The 27,808-nt window shown below is 39.4% G+C and overlaps 1 protein-coding gene across 6 annotated transcripts in view; it reads right to left on the bottom strand.

Annotated features, from left to right (window-relative positions):
- Positions 1 to 27,808, bottom strand: part of cpeb3 (cytoplasmic polyadenylation element binding protein 3) — a 106,482-nt gene that overhangs the window by 32,156 nt on the left and 46,518 nt on the right. For 4 of the 6 annotated variants that reach the window (XM_048550912.2, XM_048550910.1, XM_048550908.2 and 1 more), the window contains exons 5-7: positions 14,582 to 14,605; positions 11,282 to 11,449; positions 11,043 to 11,132 (exon numbers count right to left, since the gene is read on the bottom strand). In XM_048550912.2, coding sequence (XP_048406869.1) covers positions 11,043 to 11,132; positions 11,282 to 11,449; positions 14,582 to 14,605 — 282 coding nt within the window. The remainder of the gene's footprint in view (positions 1 to 11,042; positions 11,133 to 11,281; positions 11,450 to 14,581; positions 14,606 to 27,808) is intronic. The other 2 variants (XM_048550913.1, XM_048550909.2) reach the window with 1 other exon arrangement.

Consider the following 27,808-nt stretch of genomic DNA (forward strand, 5'->3'; position numbering starts at 1 on the left):
AGTGCAATTCTTAAAACTGAAACAGCACCCTACCCTGCAAACAATTTTAATTTTTAACATTGAAATTCAGCTCACGTTTAAACAGTTTTATATTTCATAATTTTGCCTCTTAATTTCAGGAGCAAAAGATAAAGTGAAACAACATTGGAAGCAGAAAACTTAAAGAAAAAAAATCACTCCATCACCAAAGTAGTCCTATTGACAAAGTCACTCTAAACACCTCAAACCAAACTCCCAAGGACAGCATATATACTTTCTAAACTCCCTCCCACTTTCCACAGCAATGTACATGTTCCTTCAACCTTCTCAGCTCATGTTCCCTAACTCTAATTCTACATTCCTATTCCTCCTTATACGCTCACAGCGAATGCTAGCACTCTCCCTATCCAATCCTAAAGCACTGTTCTTGCTTTGTCCTATCTTCGTCTCCTTTTTAGTACCATTCAATTCCACATTCCCTTCAAATGGTTTCTTGATTTCATTGTCACGCACTTGCCCAGTCATTATTTTTCCATGTCTTTTCATCATTACCCATTCCCTTCAACCCATTCAGTACAACTTCTACAGCATTCAAAGTTATTACACTAGCTAAGTTCCTGTTTCTGCCAGCTCTGCAGTGACAACAGCATCTACATATTCTCAGGCAAGAACGCATGTGCCTTCCTCTATTATATATAAGGCCCAACACCTGTCATTAACCCTCGCAGTGAATCCCAGACTCGGATAAGTGGAACTAAGAGAGACAAGCAACTATTGACAAGATCATCAAATCACTAGCACAAACGGCATTTTCAAGAACTCCATAGTTGGAATTGCAAGCACATCACATTCGACACCAAATTTCCATTCGGGTGGTGTTGAATCCGGCTATCTCGGGGACAAAACCCCAAAATGAGCAATGTCAATTATTTCACTACGAAATTAATTTCTCAAAATTCTGGGCAACTTGGTTTGAATTGCCAACAGAAACCTTGTCCAGTCCATTCAGCATCCTCGGAAAAGAGAGTTTATGTACTACAGCAGTAAGTAGAAGGTATTTGAACAGCAGCTTTTACTAGAGCAAGTTCTAGGTACATGTCAGTTCTTGAGATCTCTTCAGCAATAAGCAGATAACAAGTCTCACAGTGTACATGAATGGATTATGTTAATTTAAAACATTTCTTATAGGAACAAAGTAAGTTTAAAATAAAGGGGTCAGATTTTGAGGAGCAGCAATATGAGATTGCCATTCAATTCCTCCTCCACCACCTTTCTAACAGCACATTTTGATCAGGACTCTGCAGGAATGTGAAGCTGATCTTCCATTCTGACAGCTTCCTCATATCCCAGAACAACCCACTTTTTTTCCCCAAAGCAACCAGCTGCCATATTCTGTTATTTAAAGATAAAGCATCACATCCTCAGAAAGGCAAGCATGTCTGTTAGGCGCCAGGTGGGTAGGGTGCCATTTAAATGATCAGGTGTTTGGGGCTGGTTGGCTGGGTGACAGGTCTGGCAGCCAGGATAAGTGGCAGGCGAAAGGGGTGTTGGGTGTAGTGTGGGGTAGACTGACACATACGTTTTAATCGGTGAAGTTCCCGGGCCAGCAAGGAACATTTGCAGTTGTACTGATGGCCAAGTGATCAGTGTCTGTGTTTACAAGATATAAAACCCATCAGCTACACTAGTATCTGCACAGGCAGATAAATGTAGCATCCTAGAAACTGTCAGAAGCACACTGCTTCACCACAGGGTCTGTTGCCGCAGTACTTGCACAGACAATCAACACCATTATTAATTTTGCATAAACTCCAAAAACCTAATGAAAAATGTCCCTGTGCAATCTCTACTCAATCAATCAGGACCAATTTTTATCAACTTACTTCATAGTTAACAAGCAACATTTCCAGTCCAGAAAAGTAATATTACAAGTGTCGCGTCTCAGTCTCTCATTATTGCAAGATTTTTAAAATATTTTCCTCTGGAATTCAGTGTGACTTTAGCTTTTCTTGTACCTGTGTCAGATGTGCAGGTTAGACAAACTGGCCATGTTAAATTGCCCCACAGTGTTCAAGGATGTGCAGGCTCAGTGAGTCAGTCATGGTACATGTGGGATTACGAGACAGGGTGGGTGTCTGGGTGGGATGCTCCTCAAAAGGGTCAGTGCAGGCTCAATGGGTCAAATAGCCCATATCTATTCTATGATTCCATGGAGTTTTACACCCCTGTGACCCACATTCGTTGTGTCTACCCTTCCCTTACTCGTCCTCCCAAATTCCCACACTTAAAATCAGGCTTGAATTGCATCCACCCAATTTACCAGCTGATCAGTATCAGACTACAGTCTGAATCCATCCTCCTCACTCTATCAACACCAATTTTCATGTCATCTGCAAACTGACTTAAACATTCCACACTCACATCCAAGTAATTAATGCACTGAATAAACAGCAAGGCTCTCAGCACTCCTCACTGACTTTCAATCATGAGAAACGATCCTCCACCATTACCCTTTGTCTTCGGCTTGCAAACCAATTTTGGACCTAGTCTGCCAACTTACCTTGGATCCCATGGGCTCTTACTTTTTAGACCAGCCTTCCATTTGGGATCTTGTCAAAGGCTTTAGTGAAGTCCATATAATCACATCAAATGCACAATCAAAATGTCAATATATATTCATCACTATGTTTAGTCACTTTTTAAAAAACTCAATTAAATTTGTCAGGATTTCCTGTTAACAAATCTATGGAATATCCCTGATCAATCCCTGCCTTTCCAAGTGTTGATTAATCCTGTACCTCAATTTTTTTCCAATAATTTCCCTCTCACTGACATCAAACTACCTGGTCTATAAATTACCTGCTGTCCTTGAACAAAGGAACCACATTAGCTATCCTCCAGTTATCTGGCATTTCACCTGCAGCCAAAGTATTAATTATATCCACCACTGACACAGAAACCTCCTCCCTTCTCTTTCATGACTACAGATGAGAAATATCCATAAGACCTTACACCCATGTCCTCTGGTTCCATGCACAGATTGCCCTTTGGTATTTAATAGGCTTGACTCTTCCCCTGGCAATCTCTTGTTCTTAATATACTTATAAAAGCCTTAAGGTTCTTTACTCCTATCTGCCTAAAAGTGTTTTATGGTTCTTTTTTCCCCCTCTTAATTTCTTCTAGCACCACACCTGACATTTGCTTTCTTCTTTTTCTTTATCAAACTCTCAATATCTCTCAACATCCAGGGTTCCCCAGAGTTGCTGCCCTTGTCCTTCACTCTTACAGGAACACAACAGCTCTGAACGCTCATCGTATTTATTTTAAAAGATTCGCACTTTCTAAAGGTAGACTTACTGCCAAGTAGTTGTTGCCAGTTTACATTTACCAGATTTAAAAATTCAACCTATTTTTCCCTAACTGACCTGCTCAGATATGTTATTACACACCTCTGAAGCACATGGGAGTGGAACCCTGTGGAGTGCAGAAACTACCACTATGCCACAAGAGGGCCCATCTATGTCTAACAGATCCTTACTAATGAAATTGACATCAGCCTTCCCCCAATTTAGACACTTAACTTCTGCGTTATCCTTATCTTTTTCCACAATAATCTTCAGTTAATGGCCTGTAGTATAATCCCAGCAATCATGCCAGTTTTATTTCTAAATTCTAACTAGATGGCCTCATTTGAAAAGCCTTCTTTAGGAATCCACCCTCATTATCTCAGTGATAGTCTCCTTTATCAAGAATGAAATGCCCTCACCTCTCTCACCCCACTATCTATCCTGCCTGAAACTTCAATAGCCTGGAATGTTGAACTACCAGTCTTGCCCTTCCTTTAACCTTGTCTCAGTGATTGCAACCATTTCACATTCCAACACTTTGCTTGACCAGTCAAACTCCTTGCCTTTAATTAGATACAGTTCAGCTTTCTGGACCTCCCATGTGATTGTTGGTGTCCACGACTTCTCTGCCTACTGGATTTTCCTAGCATTCCTCTTATATTTGATTGGACCTTACTCCCGATTTGACATCTATTCTATGCCCCACCTCCCTGTGAAGTTAGTTCAAAACCTCTCCCAAATCATGAGCAAAGCTCCCAGCAAGTATATTGGGCCCATTTCAATTCAGGTGCAACCCACTTACCCCAGAAGTTATCCCAACAGTGCAAACATCAAAAACCCCTTCCTTCCTACACCATCCCTTTAACCATGTGTTCATCTGACCTATTCCTATAGGCACTAGTAGTAATGCAGAAATTACAACCTGACTAGTCTTCCTACTCAATCTACTACCTCGGAAATAGCAAGAAATGTATATACTGAAGTCAGAGTAAATACAGTGTGAAGCTGGAGGAACACAGCAGGTCAGACAGCAATAGAGGAGTGGGCGAGTCAGTGTTTTGACCCTTCACCAGGACTGGGTGAATAAGTAAGTAGACAGCTGAGAAATAAATAGAAGGAGGGGTGGAGCTGGGGTAAAGTAGGCGAGAAGGTGATAGGTGGATGCAGGTAGGGGGCAGGATTGGTCAATGGGAAGGGTGGGGCAGTTAGGTGGGGAAGATGATGGACAGGTGGTGTCAGGTCAAGGAGGCAGGGATGACAGGACATGGGACAAGGCCAGGGATGGGAAGGTTTTGAAATTGGTAAATTCTATGTTCAGGCCATTGGCTGTAGGCTCCTGAGCCTGAATAGGAGGTGCTGCTCCTCCAGTTTGTGGATGGCATCACTGTGGCACTGGAGGCAGCCCAGGGTGGACATGTCACTGTGGGAATGGAAGTGGGAGTGGGAGTGAGAGTTAAAACAGTTAGCACCAGAAGGTGTTGTTGATTATAGCGTACAGAATGCAGGTGCTCCACAAATCGGTCACCAAGTCTGTGCTTGGTTTCACTGACATGGAGTAGGCCACATTGGGAGCACCAGATATAGTAGACCAGGTTGGAGGATGTACAGGTGAACCCCTGTCGGATATGGAAAGTTTGACTTTGGGCCTTGAATGGAGGTGAGAGGCGAGATGTACAGGCAGGTGTAGCACCTCCTGCGGTCACAGAGAAAGGTGCCAGGTGTGGTGGGGTTAGAAGGGAGTATGGAGCAGCTGAGGGAGTCACAGAGTGAGTAGTTCCTATGAAAAGCAGACAGGGGTGGGGAGGGAAGTATCCCTTTGGTGGGGTCAGATTGTAGGTGGCAGAAATGGAGGAGGATGATGCGCTGGATGCAGAGGTTGGTGGGGTGGTATTTGGAAGACCACAGATTTCTGTCTTTACTTTTGTTGGTTGGGGGGGGTGGGGGGGATGGGGGGGAAAAAAAAAGAGGGGGGTTGACAGCACATGTGTGGGAAATGCAAGAGAAGCAGTTGAGGGCATTTTAAGATCAGTAGCAGTGGTGGTTGGTGGTGGGGGGAGATGTGGCACAGGCAGAGGAATTGGCAACAAGGGATCGCATTCTTGCAGGAAGGTGGGTGAGAGGTGGTGTAGTCTAGATAGGTGTGAGATGTGTTTGAAAAAGATGTTGGTGCTGAGACGGTTACTAGATATGGAGGCAAAAAGAGGTCCAGGAAGAGGAGAGGGGTATCGGAGATGGTCCAGGTGATTTTGAGGTTGGGGAGCACAAGGCAGTGCCAATAGTCATCAGCATAGCAGAGGAAGAGGCGAGGGATGGTGCCAGTGTAACAGCAGAAGAGGGACTTTGCTACGAATCCTTCACTATCCTAATCTACTATCTCCACCAATTCCTGTTGCATGACCTCATTTCTTTCTTTACTCATGTCCTGGATGCCAACATGTGCCATAACCGCTGGCTGTCCACCTTCAGAAGGCCCTGCAGCCACTTTGGGACATCCCCAACCCAGGACCCAGGGAGACAGCACACTATTTAAGAGTCTTGTTTGCTCGCACAGAAACGCCCGTCCGTTTCCCTTCCAATCGAGTCCCTTATCTCTAAAGCTTTCCCAGTCTTTCCCTACTGTGCTGAGGAGCCAAGTGTGGAGTCACCAACTTGGCTGTTGCCGCTCTCTCCGAGAGACCATTCCCCCCAACAGCATCCAACACGGTATATCTGTTTGAGAGATCAATGACCCTAGGAGACTCCTGCACTACCTGTCCATGCTGTCTCTGCTCACCGAATTCCTCAATCTGTTCAAACTGCCCAATGCTTGCTCAGTTCCTAGATGCTGAGGATCATTTATAATAATGGCACTAAACTCAAAATATCATTGAAATAGTGGAAATTTGCTCACTCTCTTGATTTGTGGCCAGTCAGGATCTTACCTGGTTTCTTCACAGACCCAAACCTGCTTCTCGCTTGAATTTCTCCTATTTCCATCAGTGAATCGTTAAGTTCATTAAAGTACTTGGTGTGTTTTATTAATCTTACTAACATGCAGCAAAAATACCTGAAAGATTTCAAACAATTCCCAACCTGTTTTCCAGTTCATTTGCTAGGAATCCAACTTTAAGATTTTCAACCTTTTAGAGGAGACAGCGAATGGGTAACAAAAGGCCTACAGCTTCTATTCTCTTATGTTCCTCCCACTGAAGGTTATCAGTTTCTCTGCAAAGGTTTGCATATCAGGAGCAGCAATTTGGCCCACACCTGGTAAAACTACAGTAACACTAATGTGCTAAAACAGAGAAAGACGTGTGTCATGAACAGAGCTGAACAATCTCATAACTAGTGGATCAGATCAAAGCAATCCTGCCACATGGAGTCCTGAATGTTGCAAAGCAAAACACAACTAACAGAAGGAGAGCATTCTCTTCTAGAGGATGGCAGAGCTCAGCACAACACTGAAAAAGACCAGGCTGGAACATTTGTAAGCATTTTCAGCCACAAGTTCTAAGTCAATGATCCAGCTCATCATCCTCCTGAGAGCTAATATTCAACAAATTTGATTCACTGTGTGTCAAGGAGCTACATATGCAGCAAAGACTACTGGCCCAGACAACATCTCAGGTGCAGTGGAGACCTGAATTCCAGAATTAGTTTCACTCTTGGTCAACTAATTCCAATACTTGCATTTACCCGACTTTGGAAAATTGCCCAGTTATGTCCGGCCCACAGAGCACAGAACAAATTCAAATTCAATCTGGCCAATTACCACCTCTTCATTCAGCATCGTGATAATCGGTGATAATCGGTGATAATCTCCAACAAAATATAAATAAAACAATCCATCACTAAATCTCCCATTATCAAATGTCCTGGGGTTTACCATTGACCAAACTGGAATGACCACATAAAAACTGTAGCCACAAAAACTTGTTAGGGACTAGCAATTGTGGTGTATAGCTCACTACCTCTCTTTCTGAAATTGGTCCGTCACCTACAAGGCAAAATTCAGGTGTGTGATGGAATATTGCCCACTTGCTTGGAGGAGTGCTGCTCTAAAAAATACTAAGAAGCTAAGAAGCACATCACAATCGAGGGCTAAGCCGTTATCTTGATAGACATTCCATCCAGCTTCAACAGTCTTTCCCTTTACCACTGACACACTGTCACAGCAATGTACAAGAGGCACCACAGTAACTGACCAAGGTTCCTCTGACAGTACCTTCCAACCATGACCTCTGTGACCTAAAAGAACAAGGGCAGCATGAGAACACCGTCACATGCACATTTCCCTCCAAGCACCCCATGCCATGACCTGCAAGTATATCCCTGTTCGTTTACTGGGTCAACATCCTGGAACTCCGTCCCTAACATTACAATGAATGTCCGTCCATACCAAGAATAACAGCATTTCAAAAGTCTTCCTCAGGGCAACAGGGGATGGACAATAAATGCTGGCACAGCTTGTGGTATCCACATCCTATGAACCAAAAAAAAACAAAAGAAAGAATGTCCTCTTGACATTCAAAGGATTTTGAGCCAGCAACAGCAAATGAATAGTGATATAGTTCCAAGTCAGGACTGCACCTGCTCTTGGGACAGCAAAGTGGGTGGGGAGAGAAGAGAAACATTTGCAGTTTTGGGCATTCTCAAGAGCATGGCATTTGTCCTTCTATTTCCTACTTGCCTGGCTAAGCAGAGATCGACACCACCCAGGGCACATCCCACCTGAACTGTGCCCAATGGCTGCAATGTGTACTGTATTGAGGTGCACTGCAGGAAGCCAATAAGGCTCCTTCAACAGCACCACAATCTCAAACATCAAGAACAACCTTGTTATGCATGTGCTTAGGATCTGGAATGTTCAGCCCCAGAGTGTGTGCTGGAAGTGGATTTAATCGTGGCTTTCTGAAGGAAATTGGATAATCAACTAAGAAAAATTTGCAAGATAATGAAGAAAGGGCATGGAGTGGAACTAACCGAGTTGATCTTGCAGAAAGCCAGCACGGATACGATGCCCTGAATAGCCTCTTTCTGTGCTACTACTATTCTAAAGATTTTTATGACTTAATGCCATTCAATTCACAAAATTGTAAGGGCTATACAAAAAAAAACTCACTCAACAGTAACTCAAGAGCACATTTTCTTCCTGTCACACTTCAAGATCTAGTATTACACTTTGAAGAAAATACTGATCAAACTCTCCAACATGAAATACTGGTGCCAGGATGGTGGCAGCCTTTTGACTGACATGCATATATCCTTAACCAGTATAGCTAGCACAGCCTTTTATTGACCTATACGAGTACACAGCTACATTTTACTTGCTATCAAATGTTCTTGTCTTTCTAAGCTGCACTTTGAGTTACTGGAAACAGCACTTCAGGGAATGTGACAATATCTGTTAAAATAGAATAATTTCCATAGAAAAATTCTGTTCATCACATTCAAATTTACAGATACTTAAAAATGATTTAAGTTGCACAAGTAAGTTTTTCAGGTGCCTGAAACAAACAAGAACAGCCTGAACAGATCCTTTCTGATCAAAAGATGGATGCTACCCTTGTACCTTTAAAAGTTTGCAGCATATAATGTAGCCATTGATATGAAGCAGGTCTCTAACTAGCTGTTGGATGAAGTATCCAAGACTAATTTCCATTTGCCTGTTCTCCCAAAGTCTGTATAAGAATAAAATGATGCACGAGCGTTAAAAATGGATAGATTTAAATTTTCTTCAGACTTAGAATAGCAGGGATTGCAGACATAATATTTTAATTTCAGCCAAAAACAAATTTGGATGGGATCCATTTTAAAATGTGAGCAAATCCAATAAATAAACTATGTATATATTACAGAATGATAAAGCAGTAACTTCAGGTGGTCAGTGAGGAAAGCAGTCCTAAACAGACACTGCTAACCCAGCATTATCCTACAGTGACCAAGGCAAGTCAAAACGTTAGACACCGCAGATTTATGGAGCTAATGAAGAATGGATGTGGTCTTCTTTCACTGGTCACATGAAAATCTTATTAAAGACTGGTACATCATCCTCCCAGGGGCCTGTTTTTATATTTGATTAAAATTTTCCAACTGTTTGGCACAATATTTAATTCCTGGGGTGGTAATATGGGTGTTGACACTGCAAATTGCAAGCATGTGACTGAACAGAAGCTTCAAAGTTTGAGAACCCTTTAGGCATCTGTGTATCAGATGTGTTTGGAAGCATTCAAGTAATTCCCTCTTCTACAGCCATATTGAAATCCCATAAATAGTTTGTACTCAGCCACAAATAACCTAAGGCCGTGATATAACGCCGCATCAGCATTACAGTCATGTTGGTGAAAAATCAACGACCTGCGTTTTGTGCACACTTAACACTAACTTCATTTCAATATCAGCTTTATTTTGAGCTGTACATGAAATCTATAACCTGTTGGTAATTTGTTGGTATACAGTCCACAATATACACACTAGTTGGCATCAGATGGACAGACTAATTGGCATCAGATCGGTTCACTAAGTTTTGAAGTATTATTGTTCCTTAAATTACTGCGGTCAGCAATATTAAAAAATCTCAATGTCATGTATTGGAAATACTGCTCAGATAAACGTTGAAACTTATTACAGTATTTCATAGCACACCACGAACTAGCCATGAATTTTTAAAGCACTACTCTTGATCAGCGAGCTTTCTGAATAAATGCATGCAAGTATGATAATAAAACGCACCAAAAGCGGAGAGCTGAATCTTGTAATGGATTCTAATAGCAATTGAACCCAGTTATAAATAATCCAGATCATGTACAACTGTTTATTCTTGCCTCCTTTTTAAATTAGCAGCTCTACCAGCTGATAACTGTGGTAGAAATTGCTTTGCACATCACATTCGTCACCAGAATGGAATTGAATTACTGCTGTGTAATTCAATCTCAGAAAGCTCGATGAAAATCATCTAAAGCTTTCTAAATTCTATACTTTTTCGAAAAGGATTGTAAACATCTACTCAGCGTTGATCCAGGAAAATGTTCTCGTCCTCTTAACAAATAATTTCCAAACAATTCAACAGGATAAACAACACATTCCAAATCTGAACACTTGCCAAATCATATTTAGAAATGGTTCTTCATGTGCTCCCAAGCATGACTCAAATTTACCAATAGGAACTTTCAGTACTGATCTGGTTGTCGTTTCTAATGATTTTATGATGAAAGCATTATAAATGGTGACCGAATCATTCAGCAACAGTACTTCCTATCTTGTTGTTGAATATTCTTATTGAACCTAGGGGGAGAGGAAAAGAGCAAGACAGCGCAGAGATAGTTAAAAAGGTAGAGAGAGAGAGAGAGAGAGAGGCGCACAGAGAGAGGCAGCGAGTATATGTGACCAAGGGACAGTCATAGCCAAACACTTGATACACAACCTGAATTCCAAAAAAGGATCATCTTTTAACATTTGACATCAGGGAACACCACAGATCAGCAGGCAGACCCGGTGTCTTTGCAGAACAGATATTCGCTGTAGAATGCATTTACCCTAGTAAGCTGCCAGAGCAATTTTTCCATCCTATAAAATCAACAGTTGGCTGTAATTTAAAATTTTACAATCTTTTTAAAGGTCGTTGTCACCTTGGTCATTTTAACTCTATAGAATGACTTTGACTGTTGTTTTAAGTGAAGTCTAGCGGTTACAACAATTACAATGTAAATCCAGGCAGAAATTTTATTAGTCGGTTACCTTTAGGTGGAAAATATGATTTGCTTTCAGCTTTGTGAGGCCAGTCTACCACCAGAGGTCCAAATCGACGAAAACTAGCTGTGATTTCATCTACAGGAGATATCATACCAGTGATTTAATAGAAGTTAAAATGGGCAAAAAAAAAATACTGCCACAGAATACTGTATAGAGAAGAGTATTAATAGTCATGAAGGAATCCGAGCATTATGACAGATCTGCTGGAAGTTTTGCACGCATACCTTCATCAATGTCTGGAGGTAGGCCACCCACAAAGACTTTTCGTGAATAACGTTCCACTCGTTCACCATTCTGACAGCGGGTTGGAGAGTTTAAACCTGATGTCAGAGACTGGTCACCATGACCATCATCGAGGAAACCGTCTTCAATAGGAAATAGCGAAGAACGACCTGGAAAACAGTTCACACCCTCCGTCAAGTAAAAAAGGAACCTGAAGATTATTCTGATACTTCAAAATTTCCCTCAGACCAAAATTTTGCACTGCTGCCTATGCAACTCAGCATAAAGATGTAATTGTTAGAATATATTCATTATTAAGCAATTGATATCTTTTGTTTTAGAAAACTCATATGATTGATTGTGTTTAAAAAAATCATTCCATTTTAATTCTTTAATATTTGAAAATTAGTATGAGCAACGCAATTGTCAAGAACAGCAAGACTAGCCGTGGGCCATCGAATAAGGAAGCAAAATGTCAATAAAGATGAATGTAAGCTTTTAAGTAAAGTGTATGAAACCATACATAAATATCTGCATTTATGGTAAAGTGGAAAAGATTTATGGGAAATTCAGAATTCAATCTGGTTAAAATCAAAAAAGGATTGATTGAAATTCAGTCATTTTACAATCAATACTGCAGACAGCTCAGTGACAGAACTGGTGCCTCAAGGGGAAAAAAATGCACATTATTACAACATTTCTCAAGACCTACAAATTCATGGGACATCAACCGAGTGTTTTAAAAGAGGCAAGTACGTAAAGATGGTGTCAGAGATATTGGGAACTGCAGATGCTGGAGGATCCGAGATAAAGTGTAGAGATGGATGAACACAGCAGTCCAAGCAGCATCTTAGGAACACAAAAGCTGACATTTTGGGCCTAGACGCCCAAAACGTCAGCTTTTGTGCTCCTAAGATGCTGCTGGTCCTGCTGTGTTCATCCATCTCTACACTTTGTTATTACATAAAGTTAGTCATTATATGTGCGCTAATCTCACATTTAAACTAAACATTGTGAAGTATAGCCAATATAAACAGTTTGAAGATAGCTAGGAAATTAATGCTATACAGTGTGGTGTTAAACAAACCACTCCAGTAGTCCCATTAACCCCTGAAGACACAGCTACAAACTATTGTTAATTCCACTTTTATTTCCAGTAACTATATACACCTTGAGCAAATGTGCTTGTCTTTCCCCCACCTCCCCATTAACTTTGAAACAATTCTTAATGTGTAATTTTTCTGATTGGAATATGCATATCTCTGATTTGTTCACTTTAAAACATCTCAATTGAAAATGTGAATCATAGCAAGGTTGTGTTCCACAGCTATAATGATCACCCCTCCAGCACCTCCTCCAACACATGCATTCTACGTTCACAAGCATTTATAAATTATACATCTCTAGCAGTCTCGCAGCCATATCCAATTCTATCCTAATCTATGTAACACAATGAAAAACCACACAACGCATTAACCAATTGAGCCACCAGGAAGAAGGGGAGAATAATGAATTTTCACTTCGACAATTCTCTCACAAATTAGCACTTGAGATTAATTGCACATTTTTGAGAATTTACATGTAATGTACAGAATCATCTCAGCAAGATAGCCAAGATCACCTAGCTGGGAACTATCTGGTGGAAGATTTTCAAAGTATCTCATATCAGCCAGAGAAGGAAAACTCAATCCTGATGACACAAACCCCTCACCGACCCTGGTAACTTGCCAAGCCATTCTGACTAGAATCCAGTGGGGAGGCTAAAATCAGGTGCCTGGTTATCTCAAACCAAACAAAAATAACAAGAACTTCTGGGACTCAAGCAATACAGTGGAGATTTTGCCAACTCTAACCATAGAAAATTACTTGCTTTTACAAAATTTATTAAAGCAAGTTAAATCACTAAATAAGTGAAGAAAAAAAATTTCAAACAACCAGCTGGTCAAATTTGAAGTTCTGCAAAATAAGCCAGGGCTACCATCCCACAAACATCAATACGTCCTAACTTTAATGGTACAGCCGATTTGAAGGCAATGAAGTGAAAGCACCAGATTGTGATTATGCAATGAAATCTATATTGGTCCTTCATGGATCAAATGTTGACATCAATGATTAGTTGAGCAAATCCAAATATTATATTTGGATGGAAGTTTGTCTAATATATCCCACAGTGAAGTGTAGCTCTTAATAAAAATTGTAAACTATGGTTAATCTACTAAAGCTGAAAAAAATTAAGTGGGGTGGAACTAAGGTGGTTTTTCTGGTACCTGAAAAGTAATTTGACCAAATCAGTTGTTTCCAGTATTAAAATAGTTTATGGTTGTTGAGTACTCAGTAGCTTGTTCAAAATATGCTATAGGTTACTGAGATAACAAAGAGAGAAGACTTATATTTATATCTTGCTTTCCATGACCACCAGGTATCTCAAAGAAGTTTACAATTAATTGAAAAATGTAATAATTACTGTAACATGGGCAAGGTGGTGGCTAATTCACGTAGCAAAACACTCAAATTGCAGAAGGTTAAAGAGATAATCTGCTTTGGTGATGTTAGTGGAGGGATAAGTATTGGCCAGGACACTGCAATAATTTGCCTACACTTCTTCAAAAAGTGCCATTAGATCTCTTACACCCACCTGAGCGGGCAGACAGAGTCTCAACATCTCACCTGAAAAACGGTATGTCCAATACTCCATTATTTGGTTAATACAACACTGGGATGTCAGCCTTGTATCTGCACTCAATACATGGAGTAGGACTTGAACTCAAAACTGTCTAAGTCAGAGTCAAGAGTGCTACCAAGTAAGGTACGGCAAACACATCTGAAGGCAAACACTGGGTGGGGGTGGGGGTGGGGTGCATTCAGAACCTCCCCCAGGATACCATAGCCAGATTTAAAAACAACAACCAAATCCTACTATTTACTTCAAATAAAACACCAAGCTCAAAAGGAAACCTCAAAATTGTGCTTTGGATCAACTGTTGTTTAGCAATTATTATTTCTTCAGCCACAGCTTAAAGCAGACCATTTGATTCTGTGATTTTACAGCTTTCAAAATAAACATAAAACTTTTGTCAAGGTATATCGAAGAAGTTTCAAGGCAACAAACTGCAAGTTACTAATTTAGAATTGTTAGAAGTTTGTGACAGCATTTAGAATCACCGCAAAAAGATACATGGGTTTTACCAATCAAAATCAAAATATTTACACAAGCAGCTGAAAGTTGTTAATCACTCCAGTACAGCATTGAAATATGACTTTATATTCCACAAACAAACACTGAGTATTAAAAATGTCTTTACCTCTTCGTCGCCCAAATGTCCTTGCTGCATGTAAACAGAGAAAAAGTGGGTAGGCCTGTAACCTTCTGTTAAAAATTGCAAACTTCATATGATAGGCACAAATGATTCAGGTGACACGAGTCAGTTCATTGTCAAAATTGCATCCAGATTCCACACTAAGTTTTAGAAGTGTTCTGTTATCATGCGGAAAAACAATTTATAAAACTTAATTTTGTCCTCTTCCCACATTCCCCACTGTCCCCACCCCCAACCAAATTAGTTTTGAACATCTTTTGCTCCCATCTCTTGCTTGATGTTTACTGTGAAAGGCAATCAAGACAGTTTGACTGCACAATGCTCCCAACAGTACAGGGAGTGAATTGGACTTCCAATTTTTCCTAACAACTTTTATTTGTTCTTCTCCCAGACATTTGAGTTTCACATAGGCAAAGTAAATAAAATTGGGAAAGCATAACAGGAATAGAAAACAAACAATTCCCACATACAGTGTGTGACTTGAATGCCATGAACAATTTATCAAGCTGATATTTTTTGCAAGGAGGACAATTTGACTGGCTTCCATTGCAGAATAAAGGAACATGAACACTTCTTCATTTATGATTCTTCAGGATGATCTAACCACTACGGAACTGAGTACATCATTTTTAAAAAATGCAATTAGTTTAATTATCAAGAGTATACCATAGATAAGCCCTTGCCAAAAGTGAGTATATTGAAGGTTAGCCCCTATACTTCAAATAATGCAATCACAATTGCTTCTGATTGTTCACTTGCAGACTGGCAAGGCAGGTAACTGTAGAAAGTGAGTGATCACATTATTTAATATTAAATAAACCACATTACTATCATTAGAAACTACAAGAAGAAACATATTCCAGAATAATCTGTACTCTGAAAATCAAATACAATGAGTACTTGCAAAGAGCTAATTGTAATACTCTTCAGCTGATAGCAAAGTTGCTATTCTTAAAATAACAACATAGAAGTAGTTTTTATTTTGTGAATATTGTTGACAAAACATTAATGCAATTATAAAGTTTCATCTACTAGAAAAAACCTTGACTGAAGGAACAGTAAAGCAGCCACAATCTTGCAAAGTTCATCAGCGAAACAGTTGAGCAATTTACTAAATGACAGCCACGCAACAAAAAAGATTTCGCTTGAATTCAAGTGTGACCCATCACAATAAAAGTAATTAGTTAGTTAATAAACATAAGCCTCAAGTAAAGAAATATCAACCGAGAGGTATTTTGATTATTTCAAATCACTAAACTTGCAGTATTTTACAAGTAAACTTACATATTTTGAAACATTTGAAATGAAATTATTCTAAAACTAAATTAAATGACACAAGTAGCAGTGTTCTATGGCCACAGTTAATGTGTATTAGCACAAAACTGATTTTCCACTGTTGGTTTCTGCATTGCTACAAAATTAGATTTCCTGTTCATTAGGTTGGATTCCATTGGGCTACGAACTCAGGTTGTGATTGACTTCCCACACTGGATATCGAAACAGAATTGTTTCTCACTAAGAAATTGTATTTTTCAGTTTCGAAAAGTTACTTTAATAAATGAATATGAAAATTAGAGCAACTGAGACTAATTATTTTGAGGTCAACATAAAAGACGAGTACTGCAAACCAAAAACAATTTGATTTCAATCCAAGGATTTCCAGCAATTCGAGTGGATCAATATTTTCTATGCAGCATTAATTGATGGAGGAACATGCAGCATAATTTAAGCAAGTCACGAACATTGCAGAAAAGGAAGTTTAAAAAAAGCTTCTTCTAACCTCATTTGAGAAGGCTGAATACATACGGCCATAACTACCCTTGTTCTATGCTCACTATTCCATTATATATTACTCATTCACTTCAGTTTGTAAAAGGCTGGGTACTGGCAAGCAAACAATTTTTATTTTAAAAACCACATGCAAGACTACAAAAAAAAAAGCACCAAGATGGTATTTTGATAACCACTTCATCACCATGCCAATGCAGGGCAAGGCAAAGGCTGCAAGTCCTTGAAGAAATACCGGCTAGAAAGTGGAAGTGGGGCGGTCTCTGATTGAAGAGACATCTTGTGACAATCTAAAAATTCTGGGAGATATAGTCTGAGGCAGAGGGAAAAAATTGCTTTGTTGCCGTGAGCCTTGCTGCAGGTCGTCAGCTTAAAAATTCTGAAAATTGAGTCAAGTTTCTTGGATATTCATTCAATGAAAGTGGGAGACACAGACCTATTGGAAACAGGATATGCTTTTGGACTGTTTCGGATAAAGGCTATAATTCCATGGGAAGCAAATTATAACATGTTTTAGTATGTGGTGTTAAACCATTATTAATGGTTGTCTTTTCTGCCGTTTAGATTATTAGTTGCATGTTTAGTGGGAGTTGTTTTTTGCTTCTAGCAGAACTTTTAAAATGAGAAATCTTGTCACGCGATGCCTTTCAGTTGATCACTGGGATTTATATATATTAAACACCAGGGTCAGTGCGGGAGGTGGGAATGGATAAAAGGGCTGCTGTGCATTGAATTGAGGGAGCAGTTTGGATTATTTAGAGCTTAAGGAGATTTCAAAAGAACACTGGAGAGGCAAATAAGGATTTGAACACCAAAAAAGGAAGGATAAGAATAGAAAGAAGCGCAATGGAAATAAACAGTTTTGGTACAGGATAGAAGATCAGGTTTCATAAGCTGCTCAAAGTCAAAAGAAACTCTCAAGTTTTATGGATCTATAACCTTCAACTCAATAAGCGGTTCATGCAACTCCCAAACAAAACTGATCAAATATCCTCCCAACCAATCTGGGAAATTCAACAGAGCTCTAAAGAAATCTAACATCAGAAATTACACTAAAGTAAAATTAAACTTTTTTGCTTCCGTTTATGCAAACACTAACTTGCTTATCTCCAGATTCTACTATTTTCACCCCAATTATTAGCTTTCAAGATAGTGCCTTTCAGCCAAGTTCTAAAAATGACTCTGCAGCCAACCGTTAGGAGAGTCCAATGGCATGAAAGCAGTTATTTTTGGTAAGAGATGAAAATAATGGCTTCAGTGTTCCCCATGTTAAAGTTTTCCAAATGTTGATTCATCTTTAAAATATCAGACAGCAGCATGACAGCTTGCTATATGAATGACGGAAGCAAAGTGGCTTGTGTGGATAAGAAACACAGGAAATTGAAGGCGTAGGCTGCTCAGCCCTTCAAGCCTGACCCACTATTCAATCTGATCATAGCTGATCACCCAACTCAGTAACTTGTTCCCATTTTCTCCCCATTATCCTTTGATCTCTTTAGCCCCAAGAACTATATCTAATTGTTTTCTTGAGAACCCTCAACATTTTAATCTTAGCCACTTTCTGTTGCACAGCATTCCAATGGCTCACCACTCCAAATGGAGAAACTTCCTAATCAGAGTCCTAAATGGCCTTCCCCACATCCCCAGATTATGAACATCCTTCCCACATTTATCCTGTCCAGTCCAGTTTGAATTTTATAGCTTCCTAGGAGATATCCCCTCTCAACTTGCAGGGAATACAGCCTAGTCAATCCAGTCTTTCTTCACACATCAGATCTCCCACCCCAGGAATCAGTCTGGTATACCTTTGTTCCATAGTCAGGAGATCCCTTCTCAGATAAGCAGACCAAAATTTGCACATATTACTCCAGGTGTGGTCTCCCCAAGATCCCATACAATTTCAGCAACTCATCCCGGCTCCTGTACTCGAGTCTTCTCACTATGAAGGCGAACACACAATTTGCCTTCTTCACTAACTGCTACATTGACATAGTCACTTTAAGCAAGTGGTACGCTTGTGTGTGGAGAAAGGATAAATTAACGCAGTTGCAGTCAGAATATAATTTCTGGTAATGGCCAAGGTGGAACCTGGAATTCTGTGATTTGTGAAGAGGTAGGAAATGGAAGTCCACATTTTTTAAAAAGCTTTATATATTGTATAATATGCAGTCTCTTTAATAATAGGGTCAAATGGAGGAAACAATGGGAATATGACCTGTTCTGGATTCTGGTGATCACATCTCTGGGTGGCAAAAGTGGTGTCGTGGTAATGTTACTGGACTCATGATCCAGAACCCCAGACTAATGTTTTCGGGACAAGGGCTTGAATCTCATCATGGCAGATAGTAAAATTTGAATTCAATAAAAATCTAGAATAAAAGCTGGCCTAATGATAACTACGCAACCACAGCTGAGTGATGTAAAACACATCTGGTTCACTAAGTCCCTTTTGGAAGGAAATTTGCCATTCTCACCTGATCTAGCCTACAGGCAACTCCAGAATCCGGTTGACTCTTCTTAAACACTCTAAGACAATTAGGGACAAGTAATAATAGCCAGTGAAGCCCACATCTCATAAATGAAAGAAAACATTCCCAGAGCCACATGGAACACCTGTGATGGCCCAAACCAATTATCTCCTATTCTCATATTTGTCCTTTGATCTGAAAATCTATGGATATTCTAAGATGTTCTACTGTTTACCATCTGTTTTTAACCCTACTTTGATATGGGGGAATTATATTCTTTCAATTCACTTGTGGGACATGGACATTGCTGATTCAGCCAGCACATGTTGCCCATCCCTAGTTGCCCTTAAGGGCAACAGTGGTGAACTGCCTTCTTTCACTGCAATTCAAGATTTTAACTCACCACGAAGGAATGGCGATATAGTTCCAAGTCAGCACGTGAATAGCTTGGAGAGGAATTTGCAGGTGGTGGCATGGTGGCTCAGTGGTTAGTAGTGCTGCCTCACAGAGCCAGGGATCAGAGTTCGATTCCAGGTTTAGGCAACTGTGTGGAGTTTGCACATTTTTCCAGTGCATGCGTGGCTTTCTGCCGGATACTCTGGTTTGCTCCCACAGTCCAAAGATGTGCAGGTTAGGTGGATTGGCTGTGCTAAATTGCCCACTGCGTCCAGGGATGTGCAGGCTAGATGAACGAGCCATGGAAAAATGCAAGGTAATAGGGTAGGGGGTTGTGTCTGGGTGGTTGTTCTTCAGAGGATCGTTGTGGACTGGATGTGCCCAAAGGCCTGTTTCCGTAACGTGGGGATTCTATGATTCTATGGTGGTGTTCCCATGGATCTGCTATCCTTGTCCTTCTAGATGGTAGTGGTTGTGGGTTTGGAAGATGCTGTCTTAAGAAACCTTGCTGAACTTCTTAAGTGCATCTTGCAAATGGTGCATACTGCTGCTGAGCATAAATTAATGATTAATTTATATGTCTAATGTGGATATTTGCAAACTTACCAGATACAAAATGAAGCCCACAGAATTACCCAAGTGTTTACCCACTTCCAGTTTTGACATTAATTAAAGTATGACTTGTGTTTAGTTGGTAAAATTCATCCATCATTAAATATCTGCTTCTCTTTTTGGTGGAAGGGTGGTAACTGCAGTGTGGTGTCATTTGCATTAAAAAAAAATTCAATCTCTGAACCAGAAATTATTTTGCAGTTTGAGAATTATACTTAATACTATCATAGGATGATCAGTCACGTCAGGGGCATTTTCCTGGAAAGTTATCAACTAACTCTTTATTATTGTGCAGTTTTAAATGACATCTTTGCTCTCAGGCATACTCAGAGTACAGGTGCCAGCAGTTAATCAAAAGTGCCAGTAAATGAGGAGTTCGATTACACGAGAGATAGGATGAGTGTGGGAGAGGGGACAAAGCAAGCAGCTGGGCAATCATGGCCACCAACAAGGGAGCATCATAGTAAAGTGCTCCCAGTGGAAGACCAGGTTAATTCCATGACCTTCAGACCGGCTTTAAAGAAAAAAGAGATATCAATGTCACTAACAGTTGCTGCAAGCAATATATCTTTGCTCAGGCACAATAACCAAGACGGATCAAATAGTGTAAAACTTAATTCCAAAGTAAACCTAAAATAACTTCTGCAGATTTTACAATCTACTATTATTGTTTCTCTAAGAATGTATTATTTGAACACAAAGTGACCAACATTGTCTTCTTTTGAAAAATAAAGTATCAGAAAATACAGTTACTGGAGAATTCTGGCTGGTAGATGCTGGATCTCTCAAAGTTCACAGTTGATCCAGATAGTGATCCTGATTGGAAAAAAAAAGTCTTAAATGAATACTACGAACCTGCCCTCAATATTAAAAAGAGCAATTTCACTTCCTAGTCTCTAAGAAGATGAAAATTTCCCATGACGACTGTTTTATCCTTTTTACTTGCACCTCAAACTACCAGATTAATCCTCTGCCTGACACTACAATTCCCACAGTGTTTTCTGCCCCTTGTTCAATCCAAACAGATTCTGAATTTTGATTTTAAGAATCATTCTCTCTCCAGTCTTTATCTCTTGACATGCTGTCAGGGCTTTGTTATTTTTCTTCTAAAAGTCAAACATTCTGGGAAAATGAAATCATCCCTCAACCTTGTTTCCATAATGCCTTTGTTATTTGTTACCAGTTCATCTATTACCAATTCTTCAATGTTTTGTTCATTCCATCATTATACTTTTAGTTTCAACAATTTTTGATTTTCCATTGATGTCACCTCCACCCGTGAAGTCCTTGCATTTATTACTTACTGCCACTTCCTGACTAATTTTGCCTATTTATAGCTAAAGTGCTGTGCAGCCTCAACATTTCTTTAAAATGATGTTTCCTGAATCTCCTTCAATCTGTTAATTAATCTGTCTACAGCTTCAGTTATTTGATTCACAGGGACATACATAGGTCCCCGAAGAATTTACATGGAATCATGCACCAACATACAGAATGGAATCAGATCCCTTGACTATATTGTTTCTATTATTACGTGATTTTTATTCTTTACATCATTCCCCCATTCATGTGGGTGGCCTGGCTTGGCATGATCAGTTTGCTCATACACCTGCCCTGACTCACCTGGGCAGTGAGAACCTTGTACCTTTCAGATGATGGCAAAGCCAGAAGTTCCTCCAGTACTTGCACCTGACATCCAAACACTAGTTTGTGTGTTGTATGACTACGACTTGCTTGATCTCAGTCACATGCTCCTGTCCCTGATCGTGAACCACCCCTGCACTATTCTCTAATCCAACTGAGCCACAGTGCCCCTTTGAAATTTTTTTGTTCTATTAATTTCAGTGCACGGTATCTTTAAATTATTTTTGTGCACCAGCTTCAAGAGAACAGCACACAACCTGCCAAAGCAGTTGCTCCGAACACCATGGCATCGGCGCCTCCGATTCCGGTTCAACAATTTAGAGCACAAGTTCCTCAAGATGCAAATACTCACAACACTTCCACAAACTCTCATGTGCTACAGTTGCAGCACACCATCTGCACCGCTATCACCATCCAACATTGGTTAGTTAAATGAAATGCAAAATTTAGTTGTTGAATAAATTTATCCTACGTATTTCAACTTTTTTCAGCTAATTACTAATCTAGTATAAGTAATAGCTAAGGTTACATCAAACATTAATCTGTAACTTGTCATGACCATGATCATAACCCTCAATCACTGATGGAATTAAAGGTTTGCTAGGCTAAAGTGCTTTTTTAAAGAAAAGCACAGCTACAGCCAAAGAGAGACTATGGACATAAATTTAATTATTGTCTTAAAAAGAAATCAGGAACATCGTACCTTAAGTCAATTAAGGTCCAAATCAGGAAATTCACTACTCAACTGAACTATAACTCCCTGCAAGTATTCCAGGCTGTGAGCACAGGACAAAGAAACAGCAGTTTGAGCAAGAGACATTAATACTTTCCACTTCAAGAATACACAGGGACAAGTGTTAAAAGTGGGTCTGGTCTGTGTGTGTCACTGGCCTAATCTTGTAATGTGTGGATTAGTGTCCGCAAGGACAGAATGGCCATTAAACACCCCTGCATTACGAGTAAAAAGACTCTTTTCTTTCTCTTTCACTCACTGAGTCCTGGTAATCAGTTAACTGTTCAAAAGGAACCAGGACAAAGAATTCCAATAAACCTACAAAGCCAAGAATCTGAAAACAGACTTTCCAACTACCAATGTGACACTACTGGTAACATCCAGTGTAACAACCACGACACTACTATCCACTCTTTTCTAAACACCTCAGAAACAGACTACACATGTCTTATCTCTAAGCTATTTTTGGAATAATTTCTTATTCCTAAAATATTTGTATGTGTGCTGTTATTATTTCTTCTCATGATTAGTAACTAATAAACTCACTCTTTTACACAAGGAAGCCACGTTAAACAAAATTAATCCCAATCCCTCTTCTGTGCTAAGATGCCACATCTCTCTCCATCTTCCTTTGCTCTCGACCACACCCTTTTCAGAGAGGTTACAAGTTTTTGTCACCTAATGTGATTCGACAGTAGTTAGGGGAATTTGATCAGAGCGCTCCAGGTAATTCAAGTGTGGAAGTGACTGTGGAGAAAAAGTGCATTTTGTACCGAATTTGGCAGGGACATGAACCAGCTGCATTCAGCTCCATATTATTTTGAATTAAGCAAACAAATATGGGACCTTTGCTTTTGAGCGGTTTGACTGAGACAAAAGCAGAGGGAGTGGAAAGATAGCAGTTTGATTAGCAAACAAAAACTGCAAATGACTTAAACTGAAGACCAGTGATGGCAGAGGACAGAGAAACATATAGAGCTGAAAAGACCATTACGCTCCATCTGGCCAATCGAAATTCTACAAATCATCATATAACGATGAAACTTCTGAACCTATTCTATCACATCTCACCATTTTTTTGGCAAGGAAGACTTATACATTTTCCTTTATAAACAAACGGCAGCCAAAATGCTATGAATCCAATATGCAAAGAGGCACTTTTGGAAGAAAATCAAACTGCATAGAGCAAATTATCTTCATTACCACATTACTATTTGACGACATCAGTTTCAGTAATGTGTTTTGCTTTTCAGTGATGTGGTTTAAGGGGCTCAATATTGGTCAAAACCAAGAAGGATTACCCTGCTGTTCACAATACTGCCATCGGATTTTTATGTCCACCTAACAGAACGTTCAAAATCTCTGCTAACATCACATGTAAAAGTGCATTGGAGATTGGAAGTCAATTTTTGTGAATTTTGTAAAATCCAAAAATGGTGGACTTGAGAACATGGATGTACAAGATGAGAATGGGCTTACTTTGAAATTGGTGGCATCTGAAAGAAAGTGCTGCTCATAGACCCCTATCTCTTACAAAAGGTTAGATCCAATGATTTAACTTTAAAAAATACACCCCGACAGTAAGAATATATGGATTGTTCTGCAATCAGTTACATGGACTATATAACCAGTTACTATTCTGTATATGGTGTCAATTGATAAAGCAATACCCAGTTTAGTAATAGTAATAAACAGGAGCTGAACTAATAGTTAATAAGGTGCCAGTACCCTATACAAAAGGTATTTCTATATTTGTCGTTTCTAAAGATGTTTGTACATCCTACGGGTAAAGTCATTTGGAATCCCTAATCTATTACGCAAATATAAGCTAAATTCCTCAGTTATGATTTTTTCATTTTCATTCTTCTCCAGCTTATTGTGAAAAAAAAAGCCACTTACTATGTATACCAAGAAAAGTATTTGTTCCAGCAAAACTTAGGACTTGGGAAGAAAGTGAACATGACACATGCTAACCCCTTTCAGTGGAAAAGCATGAAAACTTTCATTGGACACCCAAAGATAACTTGGGATAAGCTTTCATTTGCTTTTTTTTTTCCTGGCAACACCAGTGTAACATAGTCCGAGGATAACGTCCATTCCGTTTAGCACTGTCACACTACAAATCAGCAAGCACAAGACTAAATGATTTTTAGAAAAAAAATTTTCTGAACAATATCTTTCATAAACTGAATGACGACCAAGCATCTACTTTTGTCCATTACAGGACACATTTGTCTGCATTCTTCTTAAAATTCTATACATATAAATTTACTACATAAATTAAAGGGGAGTAATTTTTGCGCCACAGTTTTACAGATGCATTAGTGATATTATACTTGATCATCTCCAATTGTTTTAAAACAGGTTATTTGAAAATTAAAAGAAATTGAAAATTATCAAACAGTTTATAATCAGAGGTAGCAGGAACTGCAGATGCTGGAGAATCTGAGATAACAAGGTATAGAGCTGGATTAACACAGCAGGCCAAGCAGCAGATTAGCAGGAAAGCTGACGTTTCGGGCCTAAGCCCTTCTTCAGAAAATCAGTTTATAATCAGACTTGGCAAGCAGTAACTCAAAATGAGAAGATGATAAACGATTTATCATTCTTTCCCTCATTCTGTATGTAATCCTCGAATTATAAGTGAACATTTTCCATTCCCTATTTGACCCACTAAAGGAATTTTTAAAGCAATTTACAGGATCTTTATGCTGGATTCTGAGCTTTGCAGTTCACTGGTTATCGGTTAACCATGTCAGGATTCAGCATTACCACAGCTTCCAAAATGGCAAAACACTAACACCAACCACAGACAATTTAGTGACTTCCAATTTAAAGAAAGCTAGAACATGATTACAGGTCACTACTACATCAAATATCTGATACCACCCAAGATGCGTGATGCAATTGTTTTTGACAACTACAAAAACTTAAACATCCAAGGACTGTCCCAAAAAAATACAACAACATAATAAAAATGGGAATAAGCCATTCCACCCTTCAAGCCTACATCATTGTTCAATAAGATCCTGGAGCTGATGTAGAATTCACTCCTCGTTTCCCCACAATTCCATATCACCTGACGTATCCTTAAATCTACGATTTCTGTTGGTGAACAGACTAACACAGCATCCTCTGCTCTCTGGGCACAGAATTACAAAGCCTTGCAATGCTTTGAATAAAAACCATCTCATCCTAACTGACCAACATATCATTGAGAGACAGTGATGCCTAGCTCTATACTTGCCAGACAGAATTCTCTCTGTATCTACCATGCTAAATCCTTTTATAGTGTTATGTTTCAATATGACAATTTCTCATACTTTGAAATTCTGGGGAGTTTGATTTAGTCTCCTTGGCTGAAAATTGGTTGATTACCTCTCAAACTGAGCTTTGAAAGTGCGAACTCCAGGATCAAAAGACTTACTATGCAAAATTGCAAAAGGCAAAATGGAGTCAAGTGGCAAGAGGAGAAAAGCAAAACAAATGAGCAGAGAGATTTTCAAAACATTCATACTGCAACGGGAGACAGCAAGACCACTAATTGGCCTTTTAAGACGCAGTCACAATGCAGGTAACTAGCCTTCCTCTATTAAGCTACACACATGTACTACCTCAGAGATATTTATGATAGCTTACCTGAAAGGTAGTACCAATGACACATAAAATATTCATACAAGTGAAGTCAAAACACACAATGCAAGTGTAAGATTACAAAAATTTAACAGATAACTAAAGTGCATATGGGACTAAGTCATGTTCACCCTTCAAGAGGAAGGTCATACCTGCAGGTAGTTAATGGGATATCTTTCATTTGTCCAATTTACAAATACAGAGGCAGAACAAGGGATAGAAAACAATTCCTTCTGTTATGAACAAGACCAGACTGCCCCAAGATACATTAAGATGACAGTTTGGACCTTAGCTTTTTTTAAAATAAGAAAAAGCTCAGATTAAGGCGCTGTGCCCCAGATGCATTTTGGCTAGTCACACTACCCAATGTTAGGCAAAACACTACTTCTACATTACGGTTAAAAGACAAAATAAAAAGAAAAGAACTGGCTTAATTTTAACTATCAAAATGCTTAATAAAATGATAGATGTTAAGTACAAATTAACAGTTCCAATATAGTAACGTCCCATAAACACACCCTTGTCAAAGGCAAACTCAGTAAAATAGATAGTCTCATAAGCAACTCTGGGAGCAGGAGGAGAACCCCAGCTTTTAGCTGTAACAGGGAGGAATAAGAGCTTCTACTCTCAGCTTCAAGTCCCCAGCAACTGCAGAAATCTAAAACTAAGAAAAATAATCCTAGTTCTGTGGGAGTTTGACTGCACCCATTCAGGCTGCTTCCATTGTTACAATTTTAAAAAAAATCAATTCCATGGCCTCAAGCTGTTTACTGGCTTTGAGTAGACCACTCGATATCCGTTTCAACCCTTCTTCATAAAACAAACCAAGACTAAATACACCTCTTAAAGCTTCAGTATCGTCACACTTTCGATCTTAGATTTACAGGTGCACTAGAATACCAATCGGAATAAAGTGATCTTACTATAAAGGGTAGTATAACTTCATAACAGCTTGCTATTAATATTCCCTACTACTCCACCAAAATCTCCACAAAATGATGTTAAAAGAAGCCTACTATATACTGGCTGCTGAGTATCAATGAGATGAATTCTAGCTATCCACCATTCACTTGTGAATTATCAGCTGAAATATATTCCAAAGCTATAAATACAGTGAAAGTTTAACAAAGTTAATTTATCAGTTCTTGCACCAAAATTAATAAACATTCATGAGATTCAAAAATTTTGTTGGTTTCACCCACAGACTACGAAGCAGCAACATGATGATTCCTTTCAATGGCGTGTTGTGGAACACAAGCTTCAGCAAAACAATGTTCTGTAGTGAACTCAGCTCTTTTTAAAAAAAAAAAATCTGTTTTGGGATATAAGAGCGGTATCTGGTAAACTAAACTTGCTTATGGAGTCAGATTCAGTCTCTGTTGAAGCTGGGGTATTGAACAACAAGGTCTCATCAGCACCAAAGATTGGTGGCACGACTTGAAGACAGATTAAAAAATGTGAAAAGAAAAATCTTCACCACAGTGATGGTTTCTGATTAAATTTTCACCACTTTTTGTTTCACTGAGTCATACAGCATGGAAACAGACCCTTTGGTCCAACTTGTCTGCGCTGATCAGACATCTTAAACTGATTAGTCCCATTTGTAAGCATTTGGCCCAGATTCTCTCAATGCCTTCATTTCATATACCCATCTAGACGCCTTTTAAATGCTGTCATTGCATCTGCCTCCACCAGTTTCTCTGACAGTTAGTTGCATACATGCATCACTATCTGCATGAAAATGTTGCCCCTCAGGTCCCTTAAAAATTACCCCGCTAGTTCTGGGCTTCCCTACTCTGCGAAAAAGGCCCTGTATATTCACCCTATCCATACCCCTCATGGCTTCATAAGCTTCTCCAAGATCACCCCTTAGCTTCTGATGCTCGAGGAACAACTCTCTAATCCCAACATCCTCCTTTTATGAAATCTTTCAAGTTC

This window comes from Stegostoma tigrinum, chromosome 20 (assembly GCF_030684315.1).
Source record: "Stegostoma tigrinum isolate sSteTig4 chromosome 20, sSteTig4.hap1, whole genome shotgun sequence".
NCBI classification, from domain to species: Eukaryota; Metazoa; Chordata; class Chondrichthyes; order Orectolobiformes; family Stegostomatidae; genus Stegostoma; species Stegostoma tigrinum.